This window comes from Phlebotomus papatasi, chromosome 2, assembly GCF_024763615.1.
Source record: "Phlebotomus papatasi isolate M1 chromosome 2, Ppap_2.1, whole genome shotgun sequence".
Lineage (NCBI taxonomy): Eukaryota > Metazoa > Arthropoda > Insecta > Diptera > Psychodidae > Phlebotomus > Phlebotomus papatasi.
In genome coordinates this window covers 50,411,061-50,427,408 of record NC_077223.1, presented here as the reverse complement: position 1 = coordinate 50,427,408, position 16,348 = coordinate 50,411,061, and the positions used below count along the sequence as shown (strand labels likewise).

The 16,348-nt window shown below is 36.9% G+C and overlaps 1 protein-coding gene and 1 long non-coding RNA gene across 2 annotated transcripts; one reads left to right on the top strand and one right to left on the bottom strand.

Annotated features, from left to right (window-relative positions):
• Positions 1-439: 439 nt before the first annotated feature.
• Positions 440-2,286, bottom strand: LOC129801628 (uncharacterized). The gene is made up of 2 exons (XR_008751708.1): positions 2,174-2,286; positions 440-642 (listed from the first exon to the last, which is right to left on the bottom strand). It is a non-coding gene; the product is annotated as an uncharacterized LOC129801628 (long non-coding RNA).
• A 2,563-nt stretch (positions 2,287-4,849) lies between these two features.
• LOC129801457 (membrane-associated protein Hem) lies at positions 4,850-16,198 on the top strand. Its single transcript, XM_055846536.1, has 5 exons — positions 4,850-4,958; positions 5,122-5,891; positions 9,694-11,016; positions 14,150-15,031; positions 15,376-16,198. Exons 2-5 carry the CDS (start codon positions 5,268-5,270, stop codon positions 15,919-15,921), a joined length of 3,375 nt encoding a protein of 1,124 aa, XP_055702511.1. The 5' UTR covers positions 4,850-4,958; positions 5,122-5,267; the 3' UTR covers positions 15,922-16,198.
• The last annotated feature ends 150 nt before the right edge of the window (positions 16,199-16,348 follow it).

The window sequence follows — 16,348 nt, the reverse complement described above, 5'->3', positions numbered from 1 at the left end:
GTAATTTCCACTGGTACTCCACTGGCACTCCATGGGTGATCTCGGAAAACCAGCCGGTATTTTCGCATGGGATACCAATGGAATCCACATGGTAAGAGCTGTACCATGTCATTCCACTGGCAGACCATTGCGTTGGCAATTCATGGATGTTAAGAAATGTTTCCTCTTGATGACTTGGTGCTGGAAGAGAGCGATGGCGATGCAACAGAAGATCCTCTTTTAGCACTATACTCTTCGAATGCGGCGAAAGTATTGTCATATCGATGATACTAAGAATCTCTTGGAGTTGACATGTCAATTCTATGCGACCTTCTTTTTTTTATGCCTAATGAAATATCTCCATTCTATTAAAGAATATACTTTTCTGTAAGCGTTCAGGCAATTTTTGTACTTCAGATTATCGTTCAAGCTTGAGACTAAAGTAATAACACTGGTCATATATAGCAGAGAACATTTTATTTCATGTATTAACTTCACTTTTTTAATAAAATTAAAAAAAAAATAATACATTTAATTTAAAAAAAAATCTAATTAAACTTCAAATTAATTTAATGTTCAGATACATATATAAAAAATATTGACGTGATTGAAAAATTATTTACATTATAATGAATTACAAAAGAAGCAGGAATCGTTGATCACCTAGAAAGAAAAGTTGAAAAAAAGTAACCGTTACTAGCCACTCATCCAAATTTTCATGAGCATGACTTGATTTTTAGAGATAGGTATGCCTAGCTAATTTACGTAAATAAATGTGCACGCTGAAATTTCCCATTGACTAATAATAAATAATGCTGGCGCGACATTCCATGAAGGAAGTGGGCGTTCCCGCAAGGAGATTTCTAGACATGCTATATTATTTTTTCTTGTACGGGATGAGGTTGCCAGTTCCATGCCCCGTGGAGTCAAGTGCAGTGAAGCTCACTGGATGCAATCCGAACACCTTTAACGCCAGAAAACTTCCTGGTGACCTAAAGGGGATTCGAAACCGGGACACTTGCATCATAGAGCGAGTGCTCTACCACTTGACCCATTGAGTGCCAAATATTCCATTGAATAATGGCTCTGAAAAATTACCCACAGCATATAAAAAATACAAATATTTACGGAAATATAATTTTATTGGGATTTCTCTGAAATTTTGGTTCTTTTTTAGACCAATGGCTTCTCGCCGCATTTTTTTTTAATATTCCCTTCATTAAGGAGTTGACGACAAAGCCCTTTCCACGATAATGGATCGTTTTCTTCCACTTCCTCGCAAAATCCGCCGAATTTTCGGCTGTCTGGCCTGCTACCTGAGATTTGTCTTCAAAATTACCCAGTATTTCTCAATCTTCCGGACTGCAGGACAGGTTAAACATCTTTCCCACAGCCTTAGAATTGGAATCCTTTGAAAAGATGATCGTTGTGTTTCCGGGACCTTGTTTTAGTACGTTGATGATGTTTGCCGGTTCGATGGGGAACAGCCTAAGTTTTATAGGTTATGAAACCATTCCTCTTTTTGTTTTTGTAGACCAAGCTCCATAAAAAAAGAATAATGCTGGGACCCACCTCTTTCCATCTGCAAAGCTTCTCAAAACACATTCATATGTTGTCTAATGATGAATATGAAAATAAATATGGCCTATACAAGGAGTGATTCGGGATTTTCTGCCGTCTTGCCCGATGAGGTCGGTCTTGAAGTCGGTGGCAGCCGCAGATGTTTTAAGAGAAAATAAATCTATCTATCTATCTATAAAAAAGGTATATATTAAAGAGTAAAAGAGTATTTAGTAGAGTAAAATAGGATAAAGGATACTTACTAAAAAAAAATCAAAATGTTCACTTAATTTCACTTCGAAAGTACAAATCGACAGGTCCGGAGGCGTCGATAAGCTAGTGGCGAGAATTATCGACACTAGCGACAAAAATGCAAGTTATTATCTCGATTGTCCATAAATGGACATTCGACAATAGCGATGGATCGCAATGAGACAGTTATCATTTCACCTGATTAATAAATTATCTTGAAATGACATCGACGAAAAAAAACGAAGTCCGAATCCTTCTGAATTTGACTGCATATCATACGAATCGAAAATTCATCGTGCACACGCTACTTTAATTTACTACAATAGTGCTATTGTATGTTTTTTTATAATTTGGTAGACTACAAATTATTAAAGACACTCACCTTACACAGCTAATGATTTAGACGATAGATAGATGTATGAGTAGATTCAAACGATTTCAAATCTCGCTGAGTATATGGCCCAGGTACTGCTGAAGTGTTCTTTGGTAATGGAATTGCTGGTGTTGCCTTCTTACGCTTTCTGCATGGCCTATTGCTGTCTTTGATTTGACCGACTATTTTGGCACAGGACTTCATCGCCTTATCGTGTATAATATGGTCTATAAAATATAAAAACCTTATTTATTTTATTTGTTTATACAAATAATACAAATCCATTTCTATACAAGGAGCCCACATTGCTCAGGGCTTCTCTCCTATTTCTTCCAGAAAATCGTAGATATTGTATAGGATTTCCTTGATCATTTTATTGAATGTACCCAAAATACTAACGCTGATCAGATTATTCTTCATACTTTCACAAGGAAATCCCCTAAATTCTTAGGATTGTGTTGTAAATTTTCAGAAATACCCAAGATAAAAGTGTTTGTTGTAAGATTTACCAGAGAAGGGAAGCAGTATGAGCCTCCTTATCAACATGGGTGTCTATAATATATTTAACAAAATATACAAGAAAATCCCAAAAATCTCACGTTTTCTGCGGAAGCGCAGTAAAAATCTTCTGAACAATAAAATAAAATTAAAAAAAAGAGAATATTTTACAAAATATATAAGAAAAATCTAAGAAAATCTTTGCATTTTTGGAGGAAGTAGGTAAAATCTCTTGTTCATTATAGCTTTCTTGGGTATTTTCAACAAAATATACAAGAAAAAATTTTGCATGACTTTCCGGAAAGCGAATAAACAGCAATAAAATGGATTTTATGTGCTGTTGAATTGTGAATATATAAGAAAAATCGGCGCGATCCAATGGAAATTCCACTGGTAACAGAGTGGAATTATCCACGTGTCCACTTGGTGAATTCCACCCTTAATCCCCTTGGATTCCACTGGTGAAGTATATTGTAATTTTGTATTGACGCGTCACGCAGTTTCCATGGGTATCTACCAGCCTCGGTGGCGGTATTACCCACTGGATATTCAAATATCTCAACTAATTTGGAAAATATTCAAGAAAAACTTGTGACTCAAAGTTGATTTGACGGTATTTTCTTTTCTAAATGGCGTCTTACCTTGTCAACACAAAGAATGAGACGGAGAAGATGATTTTTTTGTGTTTCGCGCACTAAATTTCTTTATTTCGCATTGAAAACCGTGTCACTTTATTTAACTAGTTCTATTGTTCATCCCGCACACTTTTGTCACTGGTTTTTCAAAGTTTTACAGTGCCCGCTCTCTAATCCGGATCGCCGTAATCCGGACGAGTTATCGACGGTTACCTTTAAAATCATTTTGAGGTTATGTATGCATGTGTGTTCAGCAATGAGAATGAATTATCCTGTGAAGTTTTTGTTCAATAAATGAAGTATAATAGCATAGAATTCTCTAATTTTGTCCTTTTAAACTTCTTTAAAACTTTTATTCTAATTCTCGGAAAAAACCTTGTATTATATTTTCAAGACGTTGAACAAATTCAAAAAATCCATCCGGATTACGAAGCGGACATCTGTCAAATTGTCTCCCAATCATCCGGATTACGAAGCGGGCACTGTAATTGTATTTTTTTCACAAATAACTGCACAAGAACGAATTCACTACGACTTCCAGAAAAATCCGTGAGCAATGCGCGTGCGCTGAAATGGCGTTATTTACTCATCGAACGCATCATCGCCTCGTCGATTACATTTGAAATACAGAGACCGTTGTGATAAATTCTTTCGATTAATATTAAAATAGACATATCGCAGAGTGAAATCTTTTTTTTTTTTTAAATAAAATAGAACACTGGAACTTTCCATGGTGCTCCACACAAATTCTTCTGGAATTTTCCACCTGGAAGTAGGAATTCACCACTTGGAAGTTTCTATGGGAAAACCTTCGGAGTGCCCATGGTGATTTCCATCCATCACCAGGGAAAATTTCACTGTTGTTTCACTCATATAACCGTGGTGAGAAACCACAGGATTACCAGTGGATATTACCATGTGTATGAGTGTATATAACCGTGGGAGAACCAAGGGTCTTCCACTGGATGTTTACACTGGAATATTCCACTGGTACTCCACATGAATTCCTTTGGGATTTTCCATCTGAAAGATGGAATTTTCCACCTGGAACTTTCTACGGGAAAACCCTTGGACTACCCATGGTGATATCCACTCATCACCCTGGAAATTTCCACTGTCATTCCACTCATATAACCATGGTGGAAAACCAGAGGATTACCAGTGGAAATTTCCGGGGGTATCACTGAAAAATCCCTTGGGAAACCCCATGGACTACCACTGGATATTGCTGCTGGAAATTTCCACTGGTATTCCGCACGGATTCCATGGGAGTCTACCCGTGGTATATCTCAAAGGGAAAACCACTGGATTAACCCTGGTGTTTTCCACCCATATAAAGGGAAATTTCCGTCCTTATTCCATGCGGAACACCAAGGGTAAGAATCCAGGTGGAAAGCTAAGGGATCTCCAGTGGTTATTTCCATGGGCACTCATGGAAATATCCGGTCTGTCATCCGTGGCTGGATCCATTTCTTATAGGGCATTATAATCTATGTTTTTCTATGTTTTTTCAAACGATAATTTTCCCGCCGCTATGCAATTGAAAGGTTTCAATTTGACATTGCGCACCCACACAGTGAGAACCCTTTTATCAGTTCGAGTGTAGTGATTGAATTATTTTGTCTATTTTCTCAGAAAAACGCCCGTTTAATGAATTAAAAGTGAGTTTATTTTTTAATAGAAATACCTAGTAATTCGTTTTTACACACTTTTTATCGTTTTTTGCTAAATTAAGTTGTATTTTTTGTGTTTTTTTGATTTGTAAACAAAGTGACATTTGACCGGATGTTTCTCAGGGTTTTCTTACATTTTGTCGTATTTTAGGATAAAAGGAGGCTCCTGAGTGCAATCGGTAGACCATTGAGTGTCCAAGGAAGTTGTATTTGCTGAAAAGTTTAGAGAAACAGGCACTTCAAAGGATTTTTCAGTGAGTAATTGAGGGCAGAGCCAAAAAGGGCGAGTCTCCGGAAATGATGGCCCGTCAATTGAATCCGAATCAACAGAAAATCACTGAGAAACTGATTATTCTCAATGATCGCGGTGTGGGAATTCTCACACGTATCTACAACATCAAGAAGGCATGTGGGGACACAAAATCCAAGCCGGGCTTCCTGTCGGACAAATCCCTGGAGTCCTCCATAAAGTTCATCGTGAAGCGATTTCCCAATATCGATGTCAAGGGATTAGCTGCAATCACCAACATCAAGGCAGAAGTCATAAAGTCCCTCTCCCTCTACTACTATACTTTTGTGGACCTGCTGGACTTCAAGGATCACGTGTGTGAGCTTCTGACCACGATGGATGCCTGCCAAATCCATCTGGATCTCACGGTTAATTTTGAGCTGACACGCAACTATTTGGATCTGGTGACCACCTACGTGTCGCTGATGATTCTGTTGTCGCGCGTGGAGGACCGGAAGGCAGTGCTGGGGCTATTCAATGCAGCCTACGAGATGCAGCACAACAGCAGTGACGCAAGTTTTCCGCGTCTCGGTCAGATGATCATCGAATACGACGTGCCCATCAAGAAGCTCTCGGAGGAGTTCATTCCGCATCACAGACTCCTCTCATCGGCACTCATCTCGCTCACCAAGGTAAGACTTATTCTCTGTTTTGTTCTTCTGTCTGCGCTCCATTCTTGATTAAACAAACGTAGATCTTTTCTAATTAGAAATTCACCAAAGAGTTTAATAATGCCAAATATTGTAATCGACATATAATTTTATATTACCAGATTAGGCTTAAACTTTATCAAAGTGTTTACACTAAATCCCGGCATTATGCACACCGAGAAAATTTGCATAAGCACAGGGGCTTTCTTTTGAATAAATCTGCCGTAGAACGAATTTCGCGCGGAGTAAAAGTACTTCAAACAAAAAGATTCAATTGTTTAATAGAAATGCATTAACAAACAATACTTTTTGGCCAGAGTTCTTCAATAAATGGTTAGAATATTTAAAAAATTTACCTCAATAAAGGAAATTAAATTTTTATTCTGAAAAAAAAGTACACTGTTTTCAAATTTCCCGCTTCGCTGATAAAGTATACATTCAGGCGTATTTCAAAAATGATTTCATAAATTGACTCCCAAGTGTACACAACACAGTAAAAAAAAATTAACACTATTATAGTGTGTAATCTTTCACACCACTATTATAGTGTTAAATTTGGAAAAAAATGTTTAATTTAAAATTATTTAATTTAAAGTTGTTGAATTTCAAGATGTTGAATTTGGAATTGTTGAACTTTTATGCGTAAATTCAAAAATTGTTGAATTCTATTTATTGTTAAATTTTCTTTTCATTTCCAAGATTTTGATTTTTTTGCCTTTTTAGACATTTTTATTCTTTTTATTGGTTTTTCCTGTACTCAGGGATCCCCCTTAATGCGAAATGATTACATCTGATGCTCTGATCTGATACTTATTATGCATATAAGTATTTGATGTTCTATATAACTTTTGCCCAATGAAAAGCATCTCGACTGAAGTATAAGTCTTAATTGGAAACTCAACAATTTTTACACAACTTTTGTTTAAAAATTCAACCACTATTGTCTCAAAATTCAACAAATTTGATTGAAATACACAAGGCTTCACACTATAATAGTGTTAATTTTTGATCATGTGACAAAAAATACCATAAAATTGTGTATTTTTTCACACTGTAATAATGTGAAAAACTGTAATCATACTATAATAGTGGTAATTATTAGAATTTGTCAAACAGTTTTAAATTACGAAACATTGTTGAAAAATTTTTATGATTATAACAGTGAGAAATTTTACACAGATCGCATCTAAATAATTAATTTATTCGATTTCACACTATTATAGTGTTAAAATTTTACACATTTTCAAATTAAACAACATTATTAAAAAATTTTCAACTATAACAGTGGTAATTTTCAATCACGTGACAATAAATTACCAAAATGTTGGGCATTTTTTAAACATTTTTAAATTAAACAACTTAAATGGTCGATTTTGCACTATTACGGCGTTATCACATTTGCACATTAAAATTTTAATGTGATTCACATTAATTGTCGTTTGTGAGTGTCCAAATAAGTTATTTGTGTCTTTGAGTCACTTAATATTTGGGGTTTTTCTATTTATTTGATAAAGAAGTGAACTTGGCCTGCAAAAATAAGTTTAAATTTACCTAAAGCATAAATATTTTTCACATTAAAAAATTAAAGAGAAAATCGCATTAATTTTCCGCATTAATTCTATAAATCAATTTATATCAAATTTTGCGGGCCAAGTCTACCTTTTTATCAACAAATAGATCAAATTTTGAATATAAAATGATTCAAACACACAAATTACACATTTGGACTCTCACCAGCGACAATTAATGTGAATCATATTAAAATTTTAATGTGCAAGTGTGATAACACAGTAATCCTAACAAAATTTCATGTCGTCCGATCGAGCTCAAATTTGGTCAAAATGTGTTTCAGCACTCCCTGATCACGAATATATGGGCGGCTAAGTTACGTTCCCGGCCGGCCGGCCGCTCTTTGGAGCTTAATAGCTTCTAAACTAAAAGAGATATCGACTTGCGGTTTTCGACAAGGGTTATATATCGGGTGAAAATTGCAACTTGATACATTGAGCCCTCACCCCCTCTTCCGCCATTTTGAATACCTCCCTTTTTTGTTTTCTCAATGGCTACACTCCTATGGCATTGATCGGGCTCAAATTTTAGTATGTTATAGCTGGGCCTTAGGGCTTTCCATCAATACCAAACTTAAGGTCCCCCCGACCCCCCTGACCCTAGCTATAAGGGTCCAAAAAAAATTTCTTAAAATAGCCATAACTCCGGTTCTAATTATCAGAATTTAAAAAGGGCTTTTTGGAAAGCTCTCGTGAAATGCCACTTCCCCTTCTAACATCACAAGTTCATAAAACCACCGCTAGAGGCGCTATTTTTAAAAAGAAGATTTTTCAATTTTCTAAGTTGTAGCCGCTGATTTTACCTATCAAACAAAAAAATACTTAAGTCGATCCATAACCCCTGACCCGAGCTATAAGGGGTCAAAGTTCGAACATTGACCGGCCTCTATCTCCGGTTCTAATTAACATAGCGACATAAATTTTACCTTTTTGGTTTCGTCTCGATGAGCACTTTCAGATGGAAGTTCAAGAAGTCACCACAGGTGGCGCTGCGATAGCATCAAAATACATCGAAATTCAAACTCATTTTTCTCAAAAATTCCTTTGTGCAAGTTAATCAAATTTAAAGTGTTGTAGTGCAGTCTAGGAAGTTTCCAAAATGGTGCGTAAGTGCGCTGTGGTTTGAATAGAACCGGAGATATGAGGGGTCAAAGTTCACGAAATTCATATCACCAAATGCTACAACTTTCTAGAACACTTGAACTTCGTGGGACCAATACCAGGAGCGCCACAATCGAAAAACCATTTTCAATATCACATAACCTGAAAAAATCACAGTTTTTACAACTACCCCTGTTTACTACTACCCCAGTTCCCCCTATATCACTTTTCTGTCAGTTCATCCAAATCTTTGATATTTTGGTTTAAATACAAAATTTGTATAATTTCACGAATTTGATTCAAGATAACTGAACGGCGTACCCGAACTTCAACTCTAAATCGAATTTGCATGCATTCCGAGTTAGCTCACATTAAGAATCTCACCTACATAAGCCGGTTAGGATTATTAGGTTAGGTCCCTTTCTAAATTTTATGAAAGCAAAACATGGTAAAGTTTTAGGATAGTTTACGTGTTGATTAAAAGAATGCTTTACACCTTACTTTACTTAAGCCTTACATGATGGTGCACCCTTCCATATATCATACACCATACATGTTAATATTACGTGTTTTAAGTGTTAAAAAAACTAGTAGAAAGCAATGAATAGATTTAAAAAAAAATCATTTTATTTTGGGGTGACGATCCAGCCTTCATGGTCGATACCATGCTTGATTTATCTTGACAACGCTTGGAGTTTATATTAGATTTTATCTTCTGGGCTATTACTCCGAGGTGCTCTCTAAAGAATCCTAACTACCATAAACTTATCTAATTTCACCCTAAACTGATTCAGTCTTTTCCTTGACTTTTAATCTTATGCCCTAGACATACTTATGACTTAAGCCGAGAGACAGCTTAACGTAATTATAATCGAAATCGTTATTTGACTAAGTTCCCATCAGTTTCTGAATAACTAAGCCGTTTCTCGGCTTAACCTGAGAGACGGATTAGTGATAAATTGATGAAAATGTAATTTGATCATTATTTTGATTATAATTACGTTAAGCCGTCACTCGACTTAAGTCCTAAGTGTGTCTAAGGCATTGCGCTTATGTATCCTATTTCATCTTAACTTACCGTATTTTGGAATCCTTATGGCAATTTTTGCATTTAGGTGTATCCCATGAGGAATTTGCCAGTAGAAAAATGGCGTGAGATGCAAACACTTAGTCTCGTGGGGAATCCAGCGATGTTACTGAAACCCTCAAAGACCGACACAATGTCGTGTGAATACGTTCCATTGGAAACTATGGATCGTTGGATAATCTTTGGTCTGATGTTGAATCATCAGTTGCTGGGCAATACTCAGCCCGTGATGCAGATCTGGACGGCGGCGCTGGAGCAGAGTTGGGTGATTGCTCTGTTCCGGGACGAAGTTATTCACATCCATCAGTATATTCAGGCGGGTTTTGATGGGCTCAAGGGGTACAATAAGCGTATCTCTGAGGTGAAAGAGTGCTACAATCAAGCCATTCAGAAGGCTTCATTTGTGCATCGGGAACGTCGGAAGTATCTGAGGACGGCATTGAAAGAATTAGCATTGATTCTCACGGATCAGCCGGGTTTGCTGGGTCCCAAGGCACTGTTGATCTTCATTGGGTTGTCCTTTGCACGGGATGAGGTACTTTGGCTGCTGCGGCATAATGATAATCCGCCAATTGTGAAGGGGAAAGGCAAGACAACGGAAGATCTTGTTGATCGACAATTGCCGGAATTGTTGTTTCACATGGAGGAATTGAGGGCGCTAGTGAGGAAGTACAGTCAGGTGATGCAGAGATTTTATGTGCAATATCTCTCAGGATATGATTCCATTGACCTCAATCTCAAGATGCAGCATCTGCAGATGTGTCCAGAAGATGAAAGTCTCATTCTCTCATCCCTCTACAACTGTTCATCCAGTTTGAATGTGAAGCAAGTTGAGGAGAATGAAACTTTTGACTTTAGAGCTTTTCGGCTCGATTGGTTCCGTCTGCAGACGTACATGAGTGTGGCCAAATCGCCCATTAGGATCATGGATCATGTCAATCTGGCTAATCTTCTTGACTCAATGGTCTTCCACACGAAGATGGTCGATAATCTCGATGAGATTCTCGTGGAGACATCGGATCTCTCCATTTTTTGCTTCTACAGCAAAATGTTTGAGGATCAATTTCACATGTGTCTGGAATTTCCAGCTCAGAATCGCTACATCATTGCATTTCCGCTGATCTGCAGTCACTTCCAGAATTGCACCCATGAGATGTGCCCAGAGGAGAGGCATCATATTCGTGAGAGGTCACTGAGTGTGGTGAACATGTTTCTCGATGAGATGGCCAAGGAGGCAAAGAATATCATCACGACGATCTGCGATGAGCAGTGCACAATGGCGGATTCTCTGCTGCCCAAGCACTGTGCAAAGATCCTGTCAGCATCAGCCAGTCGCAAGAAGAAGGATAAGGTAAGAATTTTTTCTAATACAAATTAAATTGAAACGAATGAGACGTAAAAAATAACCCGCAAGTGGCCAGGAGGGGAATTCTGTAACGCTCTGGCTTTTTCGAAAATACGATTCTGTAACCATGACATTGCCATTTCAGCTCGCGTGACATTGTCAGAAGTCACATATTTGAGATTTCTGTCAATTCAAATGACAATGAATTTTGTTAAACAAATCAACCAAGACGTACTGTATTTTCATAAAATCATAAAGTAAAGGGATTTCATTAAAAAATCAATGAATTCCATTTTCTAACTCATATGATATGACAAAAAAAGCTCGATTAGCATTGTCAGGTTTCGAACTCACACGTGACAATACCACGAAAATACAGAATTCCTTTATAGGGTTTAATTACAGTAAAATTTTCATTTACAAATTCGCGAAATCGAGATTTTCTGTTCTGATAACAAAAATTAAATATTCGAAGACTTAAAATATACTACCAACAGTTTTTTAACATAAAAAAATATTAGTTCGAAAAAAACATAAATACATACTATCCAAAAAAATCTTACAAAACGAAATATTTTTACTTTCAAGAAAATTTGGCACAAAGCTCAATGGAGATTAATATAAAAGTCTGCATTGGGTGCGTTCACAATCGGAGTTTGATTTCCCAAAAGTGTCTCGGTTAGAAGGTAAATAGTTTTTTATTCGAACAAAATGTAATTCGTGTTCGAAAAAATCAAACAGAATTTCGAATTTTCGATTCGGTCAGTTTTCGAGCGAAGCGCGAGAGAGAAGCATGGTAAAACACTTGCTATCTTTTTTTTGCCATTCTCGCAGTTCACAAAGTATTACAGTAGACTCTCTCTCAATCGGGAATATGGGGCAAAATGTCATCCGGTTTAGCGATAGGATTGAGCGTCAAAGCCCTTGTAAATTCCACAAAAAACGCTCAATTATAAAGAATCACGATAAAATAGGAAGAACTACAGCGAATTTTATCGAAATAGCTCCATAATTAAACGTGAAAATTGTCAACAAAATTTGTCGCACGATTGAGAAAGAGCCGATTGAGCGAGAGTCTACTGTAATCCTAATATTAATCTTATATGTGACATGGTCATGAAGCTGTTACAAAAGTCCATCGAGGCAATTCGAAATTCTAACAGAAAATACAGCCATCACGTGGACTAAACGAGAAGTAAAAAGGGGTGGCAAAGTGTCCCAGGCTTTGCGAAATGCTCGAACTCGTGACTTAGATGCTATACCGCAAAAGTACTTTCGCATCCTTTACCGTTTACCGGTTCTCAACTGATTTGAATCCTACCTTTATGAACCAATCTCCAAGGTATTCCCATCTAATTCCCAGCTAATTCCAAGCTAATTCCCATCTTTTTGCCAACATTTCACACGGAAAGTTTTAGTTGCTTCTCATTAAGTTCTAGCACTTTCTTTTCTATCCTCTTGACCTGAATCTTAGGCTTTTGACTACATTCTTCTGGCTTCTGAGCTCTCTTCTTGAGGTCCTTCAACAGAATTAGAGACTTTCGGGCGGTACAGTGGCACATTTCTCTGTGAATTTCCCGATCTTAGCATAACTTGCATTTGTATTTTTAAGATTATTTGTCAATTTTTAATCTTCGCATGCTCTAGGTCTTTTAGCTGAGATTTTTTACATCAATAACTCTGTCAAAAATCAATATTTTTTAAAGTGAATTTCACCAAAAGAAAGCTGATTAAATTCTCTTGAAACGGCTCGAAAAATAAAATCCAAAGCCTACTGCGACTGACTTCATATAAACCTTCGTTGGTCAAAATTTTTCATCTATACGTTTTAGAATAAATTTGTCTAGATTATAGACGCAAAAACTCCTCTTAAAATTATAAATGTTTTGAAAAATATGGCAATCAACGAATATCTCTAGTTGCTTTGTGTTATTGTTTTCTTAATTTATGACATTCACTTACAGCAAATTTAATAAAGTGGACATTTAGACTTTATGCGCTTTAAGGCTGTCCGACTATTGTCAAATTAGCCTAGAATATTTCGCAGCGTTCTTCTTGAGGGCGTGGCTTATATTTTATGTGTGAACCCCCTCAAAATCTTTGTACTCTGAATGCGTTATAATATTTATAACACCTGTATCCCCACAAAAAAATATTAAAAATTAAAAAAATCTTCAGAACTAGGGAAAACAGACGTAACTGATCATTATTTCTAGACAGAGCTTACTTAGAAAATTAAATATAAACTCCCATAAAATCTTCATGTTTTCTGCAATACATGATTAATGTAACGACTTTTACAAATTTTGAGATTTTTTATCAAACATATCCATTTTGACAGAAATTTCTCACAGTGTACAGAAGCTACAAAAATGAATTCTTTTCAAAAATAAGTTTCTAGAATCATCGCTGTGGCGTAATCCCAACCCGTGGGAGTTCTAGAAAGCTGCCCCGATTTACTTAATGGTCCAAGAGAAACCTCCTGTCACTGATAATCCTTGCTTTTAATAAAAATATACATTTAGCCAAGACACAGACACACCATAAAAAGCTAATTAGAATATATAGGAAGAGTTAAGCAGCGCTCTTAATTAGGTCAATCAAGACTTTTTTGTTAATTGACATATATCTGGACTCATCGTTTTCTTATGACAGTAAATTTTGTTTCAGCTGTATTGTGAATGGCGTAATAGAATTTGTTTTAGTTAAAAAATGCAGGAGAGTTTTGGTTCATTTATTAGGTGCTATAATTAAAATTATGGATGGAACTCAACTTCACTGTTTAATTTATTTTTAACAAAAAATAATGGCAAATTAAGTTAAATTTCGTCGCCTATGTATGCTTTTAAAATTTAACATTTTAAAAGAAAATGTTGACTAAATAATAACAGCACCATTCCGTATACAATCTGAAGTCGACTTAGAAATTTTTCATTTTATGAGATTTTCCATTCTTGACGCCAAGCGTTCGAATGAAAATGTGTTTATTTCAAAGGACCTCCTTTGAATTCATTAATTTTTCCGAGTTAAGAGGATCCCTTCGTCAAAATTTTTAATATGTAAAAAACTTTGATATAAATATTCTTGGGAGAACAAAGAAGGTAAACTAGGGCTCTTCCATCTTTTCCTGCCTTTGCAGGTGAAGAAGCACATGGATGACATGCGCAAACCAGGTGATGAAAGTCACCGTCGAACTCGTGAGGACCTCACGACCATGGATAAGCTCCATATGGCTCTGACTGAGCTATGCTTTGCTATCAATTACTGCCCTACTGTCAATGTCTGGGAGTATGCTTTTGCTCCGCGCGAGTATCTCTGTCAGCATCTCGAAAATCGTTTCTCTCGAGCTCTGGTCGGAATGGTAATGTACAATCCCGACACGATGGAAATTGCCAAGCCCAGTGAACTTTTGGCCTCTGTCAGGGCGTACATGAATGTCCTGCAGACTGTGGAGAACTATGTTCACATTGACATCACGAGAGTGTTCAACAACTGCCTCTTGCAGCAGACTCAAGTCAATGATAGCCATGGAGAAAAGACAGTGGCGTCACTGTACAAAACCTGGTACTCTGACGTGTTGCTTAGGAGAGTTTCTGGGGGCAATATTGTCTTTTCGGTAAATCAGAGGGCTTTTGTTAGCATAACTCCTGAAGGATGCATCCCTTTCAATCCAGAGGAGTTCAGCGATATCAATGAATTGAGAGCATTGGCGGAGTTGATTGGTCCTTATGGGATCAAGCTGCTGAATGAAACTTTAATGTGGCACATTGCCAATCAGGTGCAGGAGCTCAAGAGAATGGTGTTGATGAACAAAGAGACCCTAAGTACACTCAGAACTAGCTTTGACAAGCCTGAAGTCATGAAAGAACAATTCAAACGACTACAACAAGTTGATAATGTTCTGCAGCGCATGACAATTATTGGGGTGATTTTGAGCTTCCGTCAATTGGCTCAGGAAGCCCTCCTGGATACGCTTGGCCAGAGGATTCCCTTCCTCGTGAGCAGCGTTAAGGATTTCCAGGTAACGATTCATGCATTTTATTTTTTTATTCACTTCTTTGTTTCATGATATTGTTCTGTGCAAAAACTGCACTTTTCTACTATGATCCCTACATGTTTGTGTGATATGCCCCTAATTTTTACATCTCATGCATTTTTATTCTGAGAATCAAGCTGCTTGAATATTTAATTTCGGATTATGAAGCATCCTTAGAATTACGAATTACCCAAAACTTGGATTAACTTTATCCTAATAATGTAGACAATACAGTTTCACATTACTTTATCATTGATTGAAGTTTGACAATTGTCATCCATTTTTTATTTTACAATTATTTTGCTCAAAATGGGATCTTTCCAATGTAGGAACATCTTCCTGGTGGGGATCCCATCAAAGTTGTCTCGGAAATGGCATCAGCAGCTGGTTTGGCTTGCAAAGTGGATCCTATTCTAGCATCAGCTTTGCGCTCTCAGAAGCCCGAAGTTGACGATGGAGAACATTTAATTGCCTGTTTGCTGATGGTTTTTGTAGCAGTGTCCATCCCAAAACTTGCGCGAAATGAGAATTCTTTCTATCGGGCGTCTCTTGAAGCACATGCCAACAATACTCATTGCATGGCATTGGCAGTGAACAATATTTTTGGGGCAATGTTCACAATCTGTGGACAAAATGACATTGAGGATCGCATGAAAGAATTTCTGGCACTGAGCAGTTCATCTCTGTTACGCCTGGGCCAGGAGAGTGACAAGGAAGCGACGAAAAATAGGGAATCTGTCTACTTGCTTCTCGATCAGATCGTCAAAGAATCACCTTTCCTCACAATGGATCTCCTTGAATCATGCTTCCCCTATGTCCTCATCCGCAATGCGTATCATGCTGTTTATAAGCAGGAGCAGGCACTCTTCAACTAAAGGTAAGTGTCCTCCGATCCCATTTTCACTTTCCTTATTACAAGTATTTAACTGGAGGCTTTCTGGGAGTAATGATTAAGTATAAAAGTGAGCTAAAGATGAACACAAATTTTACTTTCAAGAGTATTCCACAGGAGATAATCCTTCTGCATTATTGAACGGAGAAGGAAACCCAATTATTAAATTAGTATGAGATTATCAAAAAGTCTCCCATAAAATAATTGCATTTTTAATCATAACTCTATTATTTATCCAATAAATAATTTTCTATAATCAATCTTGGTTTTTGTTATTTTGAAAACGTATATGCTATAATATTCTCCAGGAGGTTCTGATAAATCTTAGAGTAATTGATCCTCTTGATCCTAGTGGTCATGGAGCAAATAGGAGTCTGGCGATATTCGGCCAAGAAGTTTGGCGATATTGT